Source organism: Acanthochromis polyacanthus, chromosome 18 (assembly GCF_021347895.1).
Source record: "Acanthochromis polyacanthus isolate Apoly-LR-REF ecotype Palm Island chromosome 18, KAUST_Apoly_ChrSc, whole genome shotgun sequence".
Lineage (NCBI taxonomy): Eukaryota > Metazoa > Chordata > Actinopteri > Pomacentridae > Acanthochromis > Acanthochromis polyacanthus.
This window is the reverse complement of record NC_067130.1, coordinates 6,162,427-6,182,493: the sequence shown is the minus strand read 5'-3', so window position 1 is coordinate 6,182,493 and position 20,067 is coordinate 6,162,427. Positions and strand designations below refer to the sequence as shown.

Here is a 20,067-nt window from a genome sequence, read left to right as displayed (position 1 = left end):
ATAAACAGGTGACTAGAAAAAACAAGGTATTTTATAGATCTCCTATATAAGTAGCTGATCAATCAATATTGAACTGATAGTTGCAGTCGGTTCTGCTTGTGTCCACATCCACAGAGCATTACAGAACCTGAGAGGCCCAAAGATTTGATAATGGAAACTCCATGCAGGCAGAAAGAGAAACTGGCATTTCTTTTTTCTTTATAATTAGACATTTTGAAACCGCAGATCACATTTATCTGCTTCAGTTTCACCGTTCTGTGCCTGCTGGCTCACTGTTGTACTGTCTAAGCAGTGGGACACTTGAATAGAACAGAGCCTCATTTATCCATCACACTTGTGTTTTTCTTACTAGGATGAATCACAATGTCTACAGTGGCATGTATTGGCTGTGGTTACTTTAAGATAGCAATGCAAAATGAATACTTTTCTGAAGTGCAGAGGAGCTCATTGTGTGACTTGCAGGTAAGTACATCTTTAGGGTGATGTGTAACCACGCAAGTCATGATTTACACTGTTTGAAGTGTACATCTGCACAATGTGTGTCCTCCTTGGTGCATACATTGCAGAACTTTGTAGTGACTTTAGCCTTTCCCCACAAATGTTGCAAATAAAATGTGCATACTGTTTTTTCTGTTAAATTCTCAGTGCAGAAATGATGTTACTCCTTCATTCTGTTTTACCAAAGAGTACTTAAGTGTGTGTATGGTTTGAATGATTCATATCAAAATAAAATAACACTAGAGTTCTAAAAGCAGCATAAAATTTCCGATTTCTTTCACCTCATTGTGGCATTACTGAAACATCCCAGATGGAAAAAAAGCATAAATCCACTTCAGCTAAAAGGTCACTGTGCTTGATTTGCTCCAGACTGGAAATCGCTTTTTGCTAAGTGACTGCAGCTGTGAGATTCACACATATCAGCTACTGTGTGTCCAGAAAACTAACACCTCATTTCATTTACTCATTTAGGCACTTACTTAATTTAATAAGTGGCAGTCATGTGCTAAGGGGGCTATTATGGTGATGGTGTCTTTTCATCTCCCTCTCTCTGTCCCATTGGCTTTAATTGCTGCATGAATGAGGGCTTATCTTGGGGCATTTTCACCTTAATTGAGGTGGATCATCATGTGGTTTCTCAGCTTTTTTCAACAAGACTGAAACATTTAGATGGATACGTTTACATTCCCTTACTTCATAGCCTCATCTCAATTTGCATGAAATCCTCCTAGAAACTTCCAAACTGCTGTCAAACTTTCGCTAGTGACCAGGCAGTTAAGCTACTGTGGTGTATTCTGTATCACTGTAGCCTTCACACCACTCACAAACACACAAAAGAGCTTTCAGCGCTACGGCCAAGGGAGGGGTGTGGGTGCACATGGAAAATATGCACAGAAGACTCCCTCCCTCCCTGCAGCTCTCACCCTGCACTCCCTTTCAATCACACTCCAACAACACAGAGCAGGTAGTTTGACCAGAGGCAGTGGAGCGGCCCACTTCTATTAATTCCCTCTGAATTATAAAGCAGTAAAACTTAAAGATTTGTCCAAACACCATTAATCACAATGGCTTGGGAGTGTCTGGCTTAATGAACAGAGTCTTTTCTCAGGGCATCTGCGGGCAGTTAATTTGCCACTTAAACCCCACCTGTCTGTGTCAACTAGTCCGCAGAGAAATGTAGTCCAGTAGCTGCTCCAAGGGTTGGGCTGCTTCCATTCCTTCATGCGTTGCTACAGAACAGGCACAGGGAGCATGTTAAAAAGGATCCAGTGTGCAAATGGCGTCATAAGTAACATGCAGGCTTTCTATTTATCCAGATAAACCGTCAGTACAGGAGCTAATTGTCCTAATTGTTTAGTCTTTATACAGGGTTGTTGTTGTCTTGCTCAGATGAGAGGAACTCAGTTATTTTAGGTTTAAAAATAAGAAAAAAGCACATCTATACTCGATTTTTTTTCAAGAAAGCTCTACTCTGAGCATCTCTAATGTGTTTTCTCTGGATTGTATCTTGATTTTTACTTTATTTGAAGCATTCTACTGTCTTATTTTATCTGAAATGCAGTGATCAGTGCATACAATCTGATAATTTATCAGATAATGTCATTTTTAAACTTAAACTATACACATTCTCACCTACTGATAGACTCGATTTATATTTGATAACTTGTCACAAAGATAAAAGAATGAAAAGTTGTCTGTTTAGTGTCCAGCCCGTGTATTATTCGGCCACATCCTCATTTATTTCCTAATGTGTCCCCTTTGGATTCAAACTCTGCCGTTTGTACTTCTTGTGACAGATTTAATGCGTTCTATGTTGTTCAAGCTGCTCTCTTCATTAAACATTCCCTGCAGCTTTGGTATGACAGTCCTGCACGCGCTCAGTGCATACATACAATCAGTGCTTGTTGAAGAGCATGTGATATGAGAAATACACCGTTTTCCCATCATTACAGCCTCCCGTGAACCTTGGAGGAGGCAAATGCTTTGACTGGTTGACTTCATGTCTGTTTGAAAAGTCTAAACTACACCTGTGACATCTTGTTTTGTCCATTTATTTGGTCTAAAATGTTCTTCCGACTCTTCAATTGAAAACGTTTTAAACCGTTGCGCCCACTCATCCTCCGTTCACCCCACACAAGTGGACATACATTCCACAATTTTCTGGCATTTTTCCGTGTCTTTGACCTTCCTGCAGTCCCTCTCACTTCAGAAGCTAGCCCGACTAATTGGAGTGAGAGACAGGTGGAGCCACTCTGTAGCAATCAGTCTTGTTAGTTGTAGGGCTGTAGCTCACACTAGGCAATATTTTTGTTTTTGCAGGGTGAACACTGGAAGGAGAGCATGAACTTTTGACACACTCACATATGGGGCCCAGAGCAGCCTGCCAGGCCTCACTTACTACAGTTAACATCTAGGTTCTCTGTGTTGTACCAAGAAGTTAAAAAAAAATATTTCTATGAACATGCTCTGAGGGAGAAACAAAATTTACTTTGAAAGTCAGCACTTGTGATGCTTCAGATTTATCTACAGGCTTTAACCCTTGTGTTGTCCTGTGGGTCAAAATTGACCCGTTTTAATGTTTGAAAATGTGAAAGAAAAAAAATATTTTCACAGTGAAACTTCTGATGTCCACATTTTCAACATTTTTGGGAAATCTTTGACCATTTTTTGGTGGAAAAAAAGAAATGTTAAAAATGTTAAGAACAACCGAAATCCAGTGAAATTCGCAGCAATAATCACTGGATTTTGGTTGATTTTTTTTTTTTTTTTTTGTGGATGTTCTTAAAGAAAATATTAGAAGTTTTACTGATATATATGTAATCACTTCAGATATTTTTAGGATTTTTTTGGAATATTTTTACTGTTTTATGAAAATATTTACAAGGATTTTCTTGCCAAATTTGGGGGATTTTTTAAAAAATAAAACTTTCAAGGGAAACTTTAAGGAATTGTTGGAATTTTCTTCATGAAGGTTTTGCAAATTTCCAGAAATATTGGGATTTTCTTCAGACAGGGAAGCTATATTTTTTGGTGCCTGTAAATGAGGACAAGAGGGGGGTTAATATAGGATTATTCTTCCCTGCACTGGCACATGAACATAAATTTTACGGTCTTTGCTACATTGTTGTCCCACATATAAAAGAAAAACAGACAGGGATACAGATGTACAAAAAACAATATAGTAAAACCAAGACAAAAATACGTTAATACTGGCTGGGTTACACCTACACTAAAGTGATATTTTTTCAGAAAAGCCCTTTCGAGGCATAGCCTGTCCTGAAGTGCACGTAGTTAAAGTGCCTGATTTTAAAGTGCCTGCATTTCTCAATATTCACACGTTTGATTGTTAATCAGCTATGCCTCATGCCGCCTCTTAAAACTGACAAAGGCGGAGCTTTCCCTGATAGCTGTAGGTAAAATATTCCAGTTGGTACAACCTTTTATAGATAAGGCATTCTGTGCAAAGGAGGACTTTCTAAATTTTACACCACAGTCACCCAAGTGGCTGACCTTGTACTACCAATACCACTTTTCTTTTTAATAAAACCCCATCACACATCCAAACATGATTGCCTGCCTATAAGTCCAGTAGTTTCACCTTTCTCAGGGTTTCTGTGTCAGTGTGTGTGGTTGGGTTTCAGTCCCGTAGTGACGTGTCGGTGTGAGCGTGTCCGCTGAGCGCAGACATGCTGCAGTGTAATGCAACCAGGCAGGTGTGAGGGTCACAGCCAGTTTGTGGGCCAGCGTCTTGACCCCTGCTGTCTGCTTTGTCTGACCGTCAGAGGAACCCCTTAATTAGACCCTTTGGCTTGCAGCGTCCGCCCGACGCAGCCCGGCAGACACACAGCAACAATCCCTTCATTAAAAGCTCCTGGATGACTTGGCAAGAAGAGCCTCAGTTTTCCAATTCCTGCAGCACAAAGACCATGCTAAGACCACCTGTTACTTTTTTCTGAGAAACTAAGTATAATCCTTATTTGGAAGAAAAGTCTGATTCACCTAGTTGTTAGAACTGTATGAAAACAACTTGTCTGCATTGTGGTCCAGACTTTTTTGTCCTTAAATACTTTAGGTAGATCATGTAAAACAATATTAGCATTCTGTTCCTAAAACAAAGTCAGTGTAAAGACACAAGATGCAACCAACCATAATTGTAAAAAATAATTTCCTATGTAAATGAACTCATTTTTTTTCTTCCAAATAGTTGTAGTTTGTGATGTATACATTTCCAAATTATTTTGTCATCTTTTCCATTTATTTTATTGTTTTGAGGTTACTTGTACCCTATTTTATATTGGATATGACAGAAGTTATCACTCTAGTAACTCAGAAAATGAAAATGTCATAGTGTTGATTTATGATATGAGTAGATTTGGTGCCTAAACTTAACCAATCTCCTAACATGTAATTAATGCCTTGAAAGTGTGAATTTTAGCGTCATACTTTCCTAGTATCGTGGTTCCTAAATTTAAGCAAACAGCAGTGAAAAAGGAAAGTAAACAAGTTTCAGAAAAACAGTTCCACTCAGTTCATGAACCCTGGTCTCCTGTGTGAGAGTCTGGTTGCCAACTTATGCCTCCACCTTCCAACTTCCTAACTTACTTATTGTAGCTTTTTCAACCTGGAAGCCCTTCCTACTGCGTCATCGTCCTGCTTTAAAATACGTTTCTTTCAAAACAGAAATGAGAATGCAGTTTATTTGTATAGGGAGTTGGATACTGCTGTTTATGTACACAACATACTATAGGTGTTGGTGAGTTTATGCAGGCGTCTGTTCATTAGTGGGATTTGTAAAAGCTGTGAAATGTTGCTTTCTTGTTTTGTTTATTACAGGCTGGAACCATTATTTCTAGGTTTACACACTACTGCAGAGTGTTATTGAGGCAAAATGTTGCTTTTGGTTGGTCTGTAATGTGAGTACACACTTTTATGCAAGATGCCAAGGTAAAGTGATCAAGTAGCCAGAAAATGAATGAGAACAGAATTAACTGACTCACAGGCAGCCAGGTCTGCTGACAAAAACAAGAAGGCTGCAGAGATCCAGCAAGGCTTGGCACAGTGACCTTCAGTGGTAAAGAGACAGAGAAACAGAGGGAGAGAGGAAGGCTTTCATTCTGCTGTTCTTGGCTGCCCCATGTTGTTGCCTCTGCCATGGAAAATCGCTTCCTTAATGACACCTTCAGCGCCAGACGGACACCTCTTTACATGGAATGCATCTGTAAGGTAGTGGGGCTGTTGTGCAACTGCTGCAGCCGTGGTTGAAATCTGAGCCACAGGTGCGTTTCAGGTGCGGAGTCCAGTTGGTCCGAGGAAAGAGCCTTGTGCATTGTTTCAGTCGCAGCCTCTCAGTCGGCTTCAGTGTTAGTATTCAATATAAGGAGATTACAACATTTTTGCCTGAAGTGATTTGATAAGGTTCTCATGAAGAGGCTGCAGTAGTAGGTAGAAGGAAAAAAAAAAAAGATAATTAATCTTATGAGGAAATCTGATCAGGTTCTTTGAGCTAACCTGAACTTTCAGCTTACATATTGCTATGTTGAATCACAGCTGTAGTTGTTCAGTGGCAGGTTTAGAATTTAAAAAAAAAGAAAAAAAATCTCTTCATTGCAATAGAACAGAATAGAATAATGTAGAAAATGCATGCTTGTAGTGAAATGTTCTGTAGCATTGTTTTTACACAACAAAACAACACAGTGTTGTGAACTATAGACCTTTAAAGTTACTGTTGGGAACATGTCCACAGAAATCCTATGCAGTAAAATTCTGCCACAGATGTTTTAATTATTATATGGTCGATGTGCCAACTTACCCTGCGGATTGTAATAAATCAATGATGAGTTGACTAGCAACCACAAAGCCAATGCAAAAGAACATCAAAGTGTAATACCGCTGAGGGCCTCTCGGTGTTGGCTCCAAAAAATATCCAGCTCCAACATATTCCCATTCAAAAAGGTTTCTCACATGAAATTCTCGTTAAAAAAGTTTTTCCCATGACTCATTATGGTTTCATTAGTTACATCTCTTCCTTTTTTATCATCATTGTGGTTGTCATTCTGAAAATAATGCCATAATTTGGTAGATATTATGCCTCAAAGAGAGATATGTTTGGATGTTTACCTGGCCTGATCAACATGCCTGATCTGGAATTACTGATAATGAGTGAGTGATCATTGACAGGTGAACTGGAGTTGCATGCACATGGAAGATCATGCATTCCAACAGACAGTTTTGCTGTAGCTATGGCTTGTTAATTGTACTAACAGACCCTCAAGGGATAGTGATCTCCATTTTTGGGGGGGTAGTTATGTATGTTTACACTCTTGATAGTTTCTAATGTTATTGCACTCAAAAACTATTTTAGCATTAAGTAGAATGTGTGCAACGTACTTTGCTTGCTAGCTAACATAGCAATAATATGTTAGCTATGTGCTCCTGCCAGGTTTCAAGTGTCACTCACACACTCTGCTCCATCCCGCTTCCCATATTTGGCTCGAACCGGAAAAAAACCCTGATTAACCCTTAGTTTTATCCTCTAACTCAGCTCCAATGCAAACCAGTAGATAACATCACCACTTGCTGCATCCATCTTCACATACAGGCTTCAGCAACAGTGCTTAGTCCTGAGTGGTGGGAATCAGTCTGAACGGAAGGAGTGTTTTCAGGGCAGAAGCTTGGTTAAGTAGGAGCAGGACCTTCGACCTAAATGGTGAGCTGTAGTGGTCTTTGTAAGCTCCTAATACAATTTAAAGTAACAGCCCTGCCATAACATGTAGCCTTATATAGCATATTATGTTCATTTTTTTGGTGACATAGTCAAAAATATGTATATTCAAGGTGGAGTTTTACTATACTCAGTGACAATTTCAACAAAAACTGATCATTATGTGCATCATAAAAGCAGACTTTTGGGCAGAACTGGGTAACATTAGGTTTTGTCAGTCTGCACAGACACCTAATGACGTGAACAGTGGGTGTGGGAAAAATGACAGAGATTATTATTATTATTCTATATCACATTTAAAACCTCCGATTTTAGGCTGTCAAGCAAATTATATGGTGAACAAGTTTTGGTGTTTTTTTTTACTTATAAGATTTTAAAATCAACCCACTGAAGTAGGTTAATTTTTATTTCCATTTTAATTCAAGGATTAACCAAAAACAGACCTACCATTGTTTTCTTTATTGAATTTGACAAAGCTTTACATATTGTGATCGTATATTATGTTAGTGTGATATAAAATTATTCCTACGGCATGCCTGCATGTGCTATATACATATTAAGTGTATATGCTAAATAAGTGCTGTGAATGTCATCTTTTAGTTTCGGGCCTTGACTGGCTGGAAACAGTGTGAAGTGAAGCGTTTACGAGTATCACAAAAGTTTTGACATTTACAGCCTGGCACAGATAATTACCTCACAGAAACTGTATGTTTGCAACAGTCTTAATTGTTACCTGCATGTTGTTGCATCTCTATGCATGTTTCAGTGCTATAAATTCAAATATGTGGTTACATCATGTTCTGCTCTTCTTGTCTGGAACACGGAGAATTGAGTTTACAATCTGTTTTGTATTTAATAGGTCACACCCTGAAAACAAACTTTAGTGCATTATACTTTCTTATTTCAGCTTGAAATTTAAGATGAGCTGCTGAAAGCCCGGTGAACTGAGTGATTTGCACCGATTATATAAAACTGATTGCACTCCTGCATTTTCCCAGAAGCAATGCTGACCAGCAGCATGAACGTTGGCAGAGAATATGATGCAACAGACGTGATCGTGTTTCAGTGTCACATCATGGAGAAAGACACAGTGAGACAGAGTGAGTGAGAGACTGAGACGGCATGACAGACAGAGGGAGGGGAAGGAGGGAGAATCTTGCTGTGACAGCCTTTTCACTCCTTATGAATGGCGTTTTTCTTCCCACTCAGCATTCTTCGAGACTTCAAAGCAACAATCTCAGCAGAGTGATTTGGCTCTGCTGTTGTGGGAAGCTTGAATATTCATCAGGATCTTTCTTGTACTTGAGGGCTGCGACTCTACTGGAGATCTAACAATAAACCTGCATATAGTATATCATATCAAACATTTGGTATATAGATATTGTCTGATGTCTGTCTAGACTTTGATGGGCACAACTGACGCGGTACATAATTAAAATCTATGCTACACTGTTGCCTGGGGCACATCACAGGCCCTTTGTACTACTTTTTTCATTGTGTATAAAAGAAATAACCGCAATACACTGATTGGCTTGTTAAATGAAGATTGATTCACAGTGCAGTTTATAAGTGGCTGCTTTAAAATGCACATAGGCTATTTGTTTTGCAACTACATAATGGAATAATCGATTGTTTTTTTATTCTGTCTATGGGATATTTAAATGGCTTTTATTACTGATTGTCTCTTAACTTGGATTTACTGTTTCCTACTTTTTGTACATCACTGTAAATCGAGTATTTTTAGATTTTGGGTACAAGAAAATGGTCTTCGGGAGCTGTAGGGAACTGAAATGAGCACAGTTTTCTGACATCTCATAAGACCACATAATTAATCCCTTCATCTGGCAAACTGATAAGCACAGAAATCCATTAAAAGTTGCAGCGTTAGTTCTGCTTCATGGCGCAAAATATAGTATGAAATCTTTTCTTATAACTCAATAAAGAGAGCTAATCTTTGTCTTGCCGGATGATGAAGATGGTGTCACGCTTTCTTGACTCTCGCAGCCCAATTGGACCATTTGGGGCCAGACAGCTGTGTTGCCACGGTAATAAACCGCTTTCCAGGATTCTGTGACAGCAGTTTTAACACTGAGCTGCTGAAAATCCTCCTAATTTCACAGAGCTGAGGGTCATTTTTTCTTTTTTTTTTTTTTTTTGCCCCAACTGAAACATCGTTCACGATACGCATTCCATCTTTGCATAGAGTAATTTCATCATCTGTGTCCTGCCATGCCTTTTTGTTTCACAGGTTAGCAGTGATTTTTCACAGTCATCCATCCCATTCCCCTCGCTGTGCGATGAAAGGTGCGTTTGCTCCTTTAAAGTCCTCTTCTGAAATCAAAAACGCGACTCGCTTTCATGGTGCATTGCAATGCCGGCGCTTGTATTAATGTAAGGTCTCTATTTCATAAGAAAAATGTTTGCTTTTTGAAATGGAGACAGATTATTACAAACAAGCAAGCTGCATTAATTGATCTCTTGCTGCTGGAGGGCAAAATGTGGAGAATACAGAATCTGCATAGCAAACTGAAAGTAATCTCAGAGCTGAACTTCTGCCCTCAAATCCCTCCCAGACTCTCCAAAATCAAAGCAGCCAAAGTACCAAAGAGTACCGTCAAGGTCACATTTACATGAGTTCCTGAAGTACATTGTGCATATTTTTTTTTCTGAATTCAAGGAAGGAAAAATCTATTTTACACACATTTTAATCCCATAAGAGATGCAATATGTTCTCTCTAATGTGCATGATGTTTGCAGAGCAGTTTATGTCATTTACCAGTAAATGTCCCGTCAAGGAAAAGCTGAGTAATGTTAAGTCCTTGTCGTGCCTATTAAAGGCAGCTATTTGGTTTTCTGGGATTTTGGTGGGATCACGAGGAGTTTTTTTTTAAGTTTAGCATCCATCATTTTTGGCTGTCACTGTAACAGTATTGTCAGAGATGAGAGAAGGTCTGATGAGGAGTACTGGGGAAAGGCTTTCCAGTCTGGCAAAGAGGGTTAAAGAACTGGAAGCATGCGTGCATTAAGTCATTCTAATGAAAGTTTCTCACCGGGAACATGCAATGAAAAAAAAGGTCTCCTCCTCCTCCTCCCTTGAGCCTGTGATTTTTGACCTTTAGAGGATTCTTACTGAAGTCCCTCTGTAGCGGCATGACTTTTTATAACTCCACATGAAAATTCACATTTACAACGCATGCTTACAAAAAATGCTATTGGATCTTATTGAGTGAGTAATTCTGGAGTTTTTGTGATACTAGGAAAAAGTGTGTGTATTGTGACGCATCTGTTTACATGGTAAGTAGGGTGTAATTTTACCGGTAGCTTCTACACTAATATGGTTACTGGTAACTTTGCTGAAACAAGCTGCTGGCTAGTAAATCTTTGGTGGGATTTCACGTTGCAAACTGTCATTTTCTTCATGTCTGTAATCATTTTAAAGTCATTCAGTTGTTTGTTACTGAGGTTTCACAAAGGTAAGAGAGAGGTTTATTCATTAAGAAGTGGTCAAGTGAAGCAGTAGAGACTAAGCAATCCTGGGTTTTTGGCCCCAGTATTAGCCAAAATGTTAAAAACAAAAACAACAAAAAAAACATTTTCCATTGTATAAATTTAAGCTAACCTCATCATAGGAGAGATTTTCTTCAGTTTAATGCCATATAAGGAATTCTGCTCATCTGTTCAGAAGTTTATTACTAATCTTCATGATGAGCAAACTGAATCTTGATACGTGTTCTGGTGCTTGCATGGCTGCTTTGCCTATTTCTCATTCCAGTTGCAACAAACATTGTGGTTTTGCAGAACGATTAAGGAACTGATAGAACCATTTCTCCAGCTGTATTAATCATCCTGTAACTATGTGAGCGATGACAGATGTGCTTTGCAGTTTAAATTCTATCTCCGCGAGGGAGGGGAAGGAAAACGGGGAAGGGAAGAGTTAATTTGACTGAAAATAGGCCTTGCAACCAGTCTTGCCCCACTTTCAACCCCTTTGTGTGGTGGAGTGACCCCCACCTACGGAGCCGCTCACTCCCCCCGGACCCCCCATTCCCTGGACCCCCCATTCCCTGGACCCCCCATTCCCTGGCCTTTGGGCCGAGCGGGGCTTGTCTGAGAGTCCGGAGAGGCTCCACGCTGGGCGTTTGATGGAGCGCAGAAGGGTGTGTGAGGTGCACTGACCCATTCACATCGCTCCCCATGCACTCCTGCTCCAGAATAGGCTGTCTTATCACATGTAATACACGGTGCAGCGCAAATCGGCAGTGACAGCTAGAAGGCTAGTGGGACACCAGAGGGGAGAAGCTGCTGTTCCCACCCAGTTAGACTTTAAAAGTGGGGACAGGTGCGTGGGGAGGAGAAGCCCATTTGGTTGTTGTTGTTTCAGCCTTCTTTAGCACCACCTTGCTTTTGTTTGCCATTTGGAATGACTGCAGACACTTTTTCGTACTTCCAAGTCTCTTCCGTATGGAGGTGTTTATGATTCGTGTAGTAGCTCGGTTAATCCTTTTAACTTGTAACACACATGAATCTTTCTCTAGGTGGAATGTGTCCCGTTGTTATCGTCATGTTCTTCTGTATGTTTCGCATGTGTTCGGCAGATTAGTGTGAAGTTGCGGCGGTGCCTGGAGGTGTGAGCCCTAATCACCTCTAATCACCTGACGTGTGATGGCCTGATCCCCGTTGTAGCTCTGCAAAGTGATTGTGTTTTCACCTCTTTCACGCACAGGCTTACATGAGCAACTGAACTCAGCCTTCGTCTGAACTTTAATGCCAGACTCTTGGTTACAGATTAATGCCTGGTCCTTGCCATTCACTCTGCACCTGTGTCTGCAGCTGTAGTTTCGTACGCATTGTGTCAAGATGGGGTTGTAGAGAAGTTTGCTCCCTTTTCTGGTGTAATTACTGAGGATCGGGCCACTTTATTTTCCTTTTACTCTTGCAATTCAAAAGTCTGCAGCATTTTTTGCCATTGTTAACCCTTTGATGTATAGTGTGGGTCAGGAGATACCCATTTTCCATTGGACTTGGATCACTTTTGACCCATTTTGTGCATCAAAGAGTTAAGGTTGCCACCATACTTTCATGCTTTTGGAGAATTCAGAAGTGTGCAAATTTGTCTCATTTGCCCCTTTGTAATGCTTGTTGGGTTGTATATGATTATGGAAAAACCTGATGCCATGTGATGTGAACATGTTGTGTGCAGATAATTTGAAATAACTCGACAGGGTTTCTTGGAAAGTTAAAGCAGCAACTTAGTATCATCATTCATTTGTAGCGGTCTTTGCTGTAGAGAGCAACATGATTTATGCCTGTTAGAATTAGAACATACCACTTTTGTAACTCATATCCACATAAAACTCAGGTCTGGAGCAGTGGTTCTGAGCCAGGAACCTGCAACAACCCCTTTGCACTAATAACAGAACCAAGTTTTTGCTGCGGGTTCTTGCTTCCATGCATCAAATACTCCCAACTTTCTCTGCCTTGCAGGATTTGATACCTGGTGGTTTTACTGTGGTATATGTACACGTCCTCTGTGAGTTTATACTTCTCCCTGTAGTTTCCGTGTCCCTCTTGGCATGCTGTGTGTTTGCATGCCTGCGGCGATAGTTCATAATGCTTTCGCTGCTGCCTTTCGCACCTCATTCAGCCCCGTGTTCACATCCATGCCCCCGGTTCACCCCCCTATTGCCCCCGTCTGCTCCGCTCTGCTCTCCTTTCTATATATGACTGATGTGAGAATTTGCAGTGCAATGTGTGTGTGCAAAAGAGAAAGAGAGGGCATGTGTGGATGCACTCAGCTGTTACCTCTGTAGTGGAGCGGTCACAGAAAGGGCCGGACAAATAGCACAGTGAGAGAGCAACTAAGTAACACCCTCCTCCCCTTCTCTTTTGTCCCCCTTCTTCTTTCTCCATGTCTGTCTCTCCCAGGCTGTCAGAGTGGAGTAGCGCTGGAGGCAGCAAGTGCTGTGGGAAGTTCCTGAGAGTGCAGAGAGGCAGAGTGGCAGTCCCTCACAGAGGAGCACTTGTATAGAATAGAGGACTGAACCTCTTTCTGGAAAGGATATAAAGGCACACTCTCACGCCTCCTCCTTCTTGTTGGTGTGATTGTTGTGGCAGCACCTCAGGGATTTGAAGGAAGCCGGCGCTGGCAGGATGGTGGTGGTGTGGCTGCCTCAGGATTGGGCCTGGCAGGCTGTTCTGCTGGTGACTGGACTGGCAGCGCTGAACCGAGGGTCTGATGGTGAGTACAGCTCTCATTGCTGGTTGTTTTGATGCTTTTATTGTTCTGCTGTGAGGCTCATTTTCCTTCTCTATTTACGCCTTCAGATGGCAAACTGGCAACGCTTGTTTTCACACATTTAATTGATGCTTCATAGCCCGACAGGTTTGATCCCACTAGCTCCATCTATTTTTTCACTCTATGATGAGCAACAGCTATTATGATCTCCGTAGGGGGTTACCATGAGAATGCATTAATCTGCGCCGTCCTCTCCCTTCCCAGCACAAATCCCCCCTCAACCTCCGCAGACTCCCCTTTCGTGTTTTGAATTGTTTGAAGATGGACAGCCAGTTGTCTTTTACGATGAATGCCAGCAGTGTCACGGTGCCCCGTAAGGTTGTGACAAGCTCCGAGGGTCGACAGGCTCCCACCCCCCCGCGAGATGGTGACACTTGTGCATTTGTTTCAGATTTGATCGGAGAAAAGAAAGAGGGACAGTCGGTCAATATCAGAACTAGTCAGTCACACTTAAATTATCCAGTTTAGTGATGTCAAGATTTCCCAATTTGATGTTTTATTAGAGCTAAAACAATCAGTCTGCTGAGAAACTAGTCGACTGACAGAAAGTTTGTCTTATTTTCATAATCGTAATTTGATTTACTTGTTATGGTAAACGGAAAGTCTTTGGCTACTGGAATGTTGAGAGGACTGAACAAGCAATGTGAAGTTGCCTTTAAGAAGTAGTTTTGGGCCATTTTTCAGAGTTTTGCTAATAATATTAATGATAATAATAATATTTTTAAAAATAGAATGGACTAAGTATTAATAGCAATGGCCAGTAGTTGCGGAGGTTTGGTGTGAAGCTGCAAAACCAAAGTCTGGGTGCCCAAACACACAAAAGGCACAATGTTATTATATTAACATATAACACTGCCATAAAGAGAAAATGTCATCATAGACTATTAGCTTTGATTGAATTTTCTTTAAATGATCGGTGGTGTGTCACTACTTTAATTTGTCAACTTATTTATCCTCCTAATGCTGTTTTGGCCTCATCTTTGTATATGTTGTTTAGAATGTATTCATAGTATATTATAGAGTGTTACTGTTTGTCAAGTTGTTATTCTTTATTTACAGTCTAGGAATCGACTAATGTAGTCCTCAAGAAGCTCAATAACTGATAAAAATGACAATATTGCTGTCAGAATTTCCCATAACACAATCTCCAATATGAAATTTTGTCAAAAAGCCTTTGTTTATTTAGGTTTACCGTATGTTTAACTGAAGGAAAACTTTCCAAAATGTATCCTTGAATGCTGATAGACTTGCACGCGTGACATTTAACCAATCAGATTGAGGCTACACAGTGTACTGCATTCTTAAATTAGTTGATTTTATTGGGAATCAGTTAAAATGAAACAATGAACTCAGATCAAAGTTATGTATTGACAGTAGAATGATTTAAAATGGGAAGGTTTTAAATATTTCAGCAGCAGGAAGAATAAGTAAATGACGTGATAATGAAAAGCTTAACATAAAAGAAATAGTTCAGTCCAGGTAACAAAGCCATTCTGTTCTGAAACTGTGTCAAAACTGAAGACCAGCTGTAAAATTCCATACTGACTGCGGGGTTCAGAGCTAAATGTAACTTTCACAGTTGGTCATGAAATACCTCAGCTGCTGATGAATACTTCTTTAGAGAATTTCCTCGACTCTTCTCTGCACAGACCGAGCTGAGAGTTTAAACCCTCAGCGAGTTTGAGATTCAGTCGCCACGCAGATATAATGGATGTGGGAAGACGGAGCGCAATTCAGACTAAATCGCCTGTGAAGAGGAACATTGATTCTCACTCTCCCAACACTCACTCCATTAACTAGCAGGAGGCAAAGTTTCTGCTCATTCCTGTCAGTGCACACTATATGAACAGTAGATGAAATGAAGATGTGAGCCGCTTGGAAAGATTTCAAGCTAAAGCTTCTCTCCGCAGCGTTAGGCTTCCTCAGTTTCACTCCTTCTGTTCAGTTTGTTTCAGCAATACTTCAGCCACCAGTTAACTGTTCTGTTCCCTCTGTGATCCGATCTTTTAAAGGTCACCCAAATGAGTAAAACATGTGGGAGATTGCCCATAAATCTGAGTTGCACGACCGGTTTGCCACCTGTTTCTACAAGCTGGTGAGGTTCACAGAGAATAGATGAGTCCTGGCCCCTTTCCTCTGCTGGCAGTACATTAGAAATATGAAGAATTTGGTGCAGTTTTATGATAATACCGATATAAAAGATGCATTTGTTAAAATTATTTTGGCTTTGGCTCTGTGTTTGTAACTAAAAAAAACATCTAAACTCAATTCCACAACTACTAGACAAGAAAAATATTGCACCACAGTGGCTCATTACTTACAAAGTGTACTTGAAATGAAGAAAACTGGGAAAGTTAGGATGTTGTGGGCTTGAATGAAAGGCTGAAAAAGTCAGCAAGTAGTTCACGGTTCTATGCTAAAGCCATCCTTTGTATAGTCAACATGCCTTATAACAGGCTGTTTTATAAGTATGTGTTATGGATATGTGGTATTTTTTCTGCAATGATCATCAGTGTGTCTCTGTAGGAGTATACTTTTAGATTTTATCATCTAGTTTTTTGTTGTTGCTCCATTTCAGTTGCATAAGTATAGCTTTGCTAAAGGGAAAGCAGATTGTGATTCTCTGTACAGCTCGTTAAATGAAGATAGGACTTTTTTGTGTTCCCATTGAAGACATTTACAAGTTCAGTTAACACTTTTTTGGCCAAAAATGAAACTGATACTTAAGAGTCAAGGCTCGTAAAATATCAGGAGTTTGCAAAAACATACCAAAAGTTCTATGCAGCCCTGATACACCCTTCGGAGGATGTGTGCAGAGCTGCGTGTTGTGGACTAAGGTCAGGGTGTATTGTGACACAGAGGTTCAGCAATACAAAACAGCAGCAGTTGGTCCTCGGCAGGACCAGCCTCCTTCAGCCTTCTGTGCGCTGCTTCCTGTCAGGATGTGGATACGGTTCCCCGACACAGAATTTGATCCCCGGGCAGATGTGCTGCTCCAGCGGTCCGGCCTTGGAGCAAAAGCTGTGTGTGTGTGTTTGTGTAATAATTGTTCATGTGCACCATGTTAATATATCTGCCTTGGGAGATTTGGAAGCTTAGGAACAGTTTTTGTGATATCAGAGGGAGGACTGCATGTCCTCTAGTTCTGACGCATTCAAATTGTGAAGAATGAACTTTTCTAGTGCATGAACAGAGCTGAGAAGTTTTAGCTGAAAACTAAAACGTGTAGAGTTGGAAATCCAACATTATTAACCCCCAAAATTCAACCCTATGAACCCCCAAATCCATGGATGGGTTTGAAAATCACATTTTCTTTAAAAAGTCATTCAAATGACACCATTGATCAGATCCAGAAACTGTTAAAACACATAGAATTGTTAGATTTTCAACTTGTGGAAGTCCTTAAACTTATTTTCAAAGCGAATCTTAAAATCACTTCATTTTACGTGTTTTGTTTAAAGTCATCAAAAGGAAGTCATTTGCATACACCAGAAGTGACTCAGAGATTCAGCTGTGGCCAACAGTCAAGTGACAAAACTGCAGGGACTTCAGCTGAAATAGGTTGAACTGCAGGCTGTGTTTAAATAGATCACAGGGCAGACAAATATAGAAACAAGCTAAAAATGTAAGTATTGAAATATCCATAGTATGTAGAGGCATTTTTGTTGTTTTGGTACAACCAGTGAGAATTTATATTGTTTTTTTCTTGTTGATTTCAACTTTTTCAATTTTTATAAAATAAATAATCAAGAAATTGAAATTCCTTTATTTCTTTTTATAAAAATATTTATGCCATTATAAGTCTGATCAACTGCACAAAGACGTTTTTGAGTTCTCTCTACTTCTAGCCATGGTGGTGCAGGACTTTATGTTGCAATGAAATATGAGCCCACAGTGAAGAAAAATGTGACAGGAGCAAACAAATGTCTAGTAACTGCTTGGGATTCAGAAGGCTAAAAAACGAAAGAGTTCAACAATTTGGGAAATGTGATGAAGGTTAGATGGGAAGATTGATGCAGTCAGATACCAGATGGAGAATTAATTAGCTTTTGAAGTGGCAGCAGATGAGTTTTGTGACCTTGATTTATTGCCAGACTTACTCTTCCCTCATTATTCCAGTGTTTGTGGTAATCTAAGTTAGCTGCTTCTGACTATACCATCATCTTTACCAGGCGGACATGAGGCTGGTGTCTTCAGTTAATCAAAGCTGTCTGTGAGTTATATATAAACCTTGAACAACCTTGAGTTAAAAACAGAAGCATCAGCCCTTTTTTTTTTCTTTGACGGAGGTGATATTGTGGGGTAAAGTGACATATTGTGGTGGCGCTATTGTTGTAGTCTCTCAGTATGTCTGAAATGAACCCCAGCATTAGTCAGTGGCTTGTGGCTTTTTCCAGTAAGCCCAAACCACATGGACAGATAGACGAGCAGCGAGATGCATTGATGGGAATTGCGGGTTAGACAGTGTTTTAAAAAGAATATCTGAGAGAAGATAGGAGCGAGGGAGCGTGTCGAGACGAGTGCCACACACAAATGCAGTGCCAGCATCTCCACCTGTTTTATATCTGTTAATATGTGGGAATTAGTGTGTGCCCGTTTGTGTTTGTCTGCAAAAAGTAAAGCTCCAGATACATCTGTACATGTGTTCTTTGAGGCTGGTTTGTAGGAAATGGCAAAAAATGTGTCTTTATTTTATTAAATTTTATGTGCGTGTTGCATTTTTATTGTGTTGAAGTAGCGCAGTGTTTATTTTTGGAAGCACAATTATGTGGAAATAGATAAAGATAAATAGATAGATCTTGGGGAATTTCAAGGTATCCAGGAGCTCACGTTACATTCAAGAAAGATATGGGAACCAAAGTACAAACGAATTTGCAATAAATGTGAAAATTGTGCTTGTCGAAGAAATAAGGTTCCAAAATTGCTTGAATTTCCAGCAAATTGTTGATATTTACAAAAAAAAAAGGTACAAAATTGCTGGTATTCACAGTAACGAAGAGTGTAAAAATAAGCTGAAGGACAGTTTATTAAACAGAAGTAATAAAGAGCTTTAGTATAAATATTCACAAGCCCCAAAAAATATTTTATCTACATATTCGAGAAAGGGAAAACATAAATGTGTAAATCTTCATGCTCTTCAATACAGAGCTGAACCTTTTGTAATCAATAACATGTGCATATGTTCCCCTATAATGCTTCAGAAATCACAGTTTTTCTTAATATTTCACACACCAGATTCATACATTCATGTACAAGATTTTCTCCTTTGAGTTACAGTCCTTTTGGTTACTGCTGTGAAGCCCTGTCTCTATCTGCTGTGAATAAGGCACTCAGTCTGTGTGTCTATTTGCCTGTCTTGAGCATTTTGTTGTGGATATAGCAGCTCTTTGCGGTATTCACAACCATGTGTAAAATTTATTTTCTGTGCAGCCGGTGTGAATCCCTGACGGTAGATTTTTTTCCCCAGAGGTTTGGGCTCCGAGTACAAAGTGGAGGAGAGCAGGGTCAACTACAGGCCTCCATAAATTTGTTGTGGTGTTATTGCTGCGGGTGGTGAGAGCCTCAGAGTGACCAAAGGCTGCCTGGTCACGGCTGGCAAACAGAGAACAGGTTGCTGAGAGCGAAGAGCTGGAAACAGATGACCTGTTGTGGGCGTAGCGGCCGAGTAGCAGGAGAGAGCGTGGAATGTGCTCCTCGGACACGTTCCTGTGCGTGTGCGTACAATATGTGGACATGTGCGAGTGTCTCATGTGGCAGAAGCCTTTGAAGCCTGTAGGGGGTGAAGAGCAATGAGGGTATCGACGGCAGGGTGGAGGAGGATGTCTGGCCCCCGTGCAGGTTGGTTGCGACCCTTTCGGAGTCAGAGTGCGATCTGCAGACACCGTGGAAGATGTCTCCTTTGAGGAGGTGATTTATCACGGGCACCTGGAGTAACTTATCTCCTTTTGCTCCCATGTCTTCCTCTCTAGCTATGACGAACAGCGAACAGCGTGTGTGAAGGTCACAGCTCACAGATTAAATACCCGTCATGCTGTGAAGTCTGCTCTCATGAACCTACTGGGTTAACTGGAAGGCTTTATACAGAGATGTTTTTCGAGACATGAACCCCCCATAGTTTCTCTGTAATTTTATCACTGCTAACATCCATCTTTGCACTGATTTCCAGTTTTTATTGACTGCCAGTGTTGGACATCTGCACTTCAGATGGGTGCATCACGTCTTTGTATCTCTGAGGCAGTAAAATAGGTGTGAACTATATGACAGTAAATTTTAAGAGGATATTCTGCACCTGAGTCATAGTGTTGTTGAAATTGCATTTACTTTAATCTCTGGTTGTTTGTAATATAATTTTTAAAAGGACAGTTCATTACATATAAAGATTTTTCTAATATACTTGTTCTCCTTTGCACTAAAACGTCAGAAAAACTTTGACTTATTGTTACTTCTCGGTAATTATGCTCTAAGTTTACTGGTCCGGCCCCTTTGAGATCAAATTAGGCCGTATGAGGCCCCTGGACCAAAATGAGTTTGACACCCCGGGTGTAGGGGGTGC

The 20,067-nt window shown here is 40.3% G+C and overlaps 1 protein-coding gene across 4 annotated transcripts in view; it reads left to right on the top strand.

The window, feature by feature from the left end:
- Positions 1–20,067, top strand: part of bmpr1bb (bone morphogenetic protein receptor, type IBb) — a 63,778-nt gene that overhangs the window by 27,013 nt on the left and 16,698 nt on the right. For all 4 annotated transcript variants that reach the window (XM_051938221.1, XM_051938220.1, XM_022215219.2 and 1 more), the window contains one exon: positions 13,145–13,457. In XM_051938221.1, coding sequence (XP_051794181.1) covers positions 13,370–13,457 — 88 coding nt within the window. In that variant the 5' untranslated portion in view covers positions 13,145–13,369. The remainder of the gene's footprint in view (positions 1–13,144; positions 13,458–20,067) is intronic.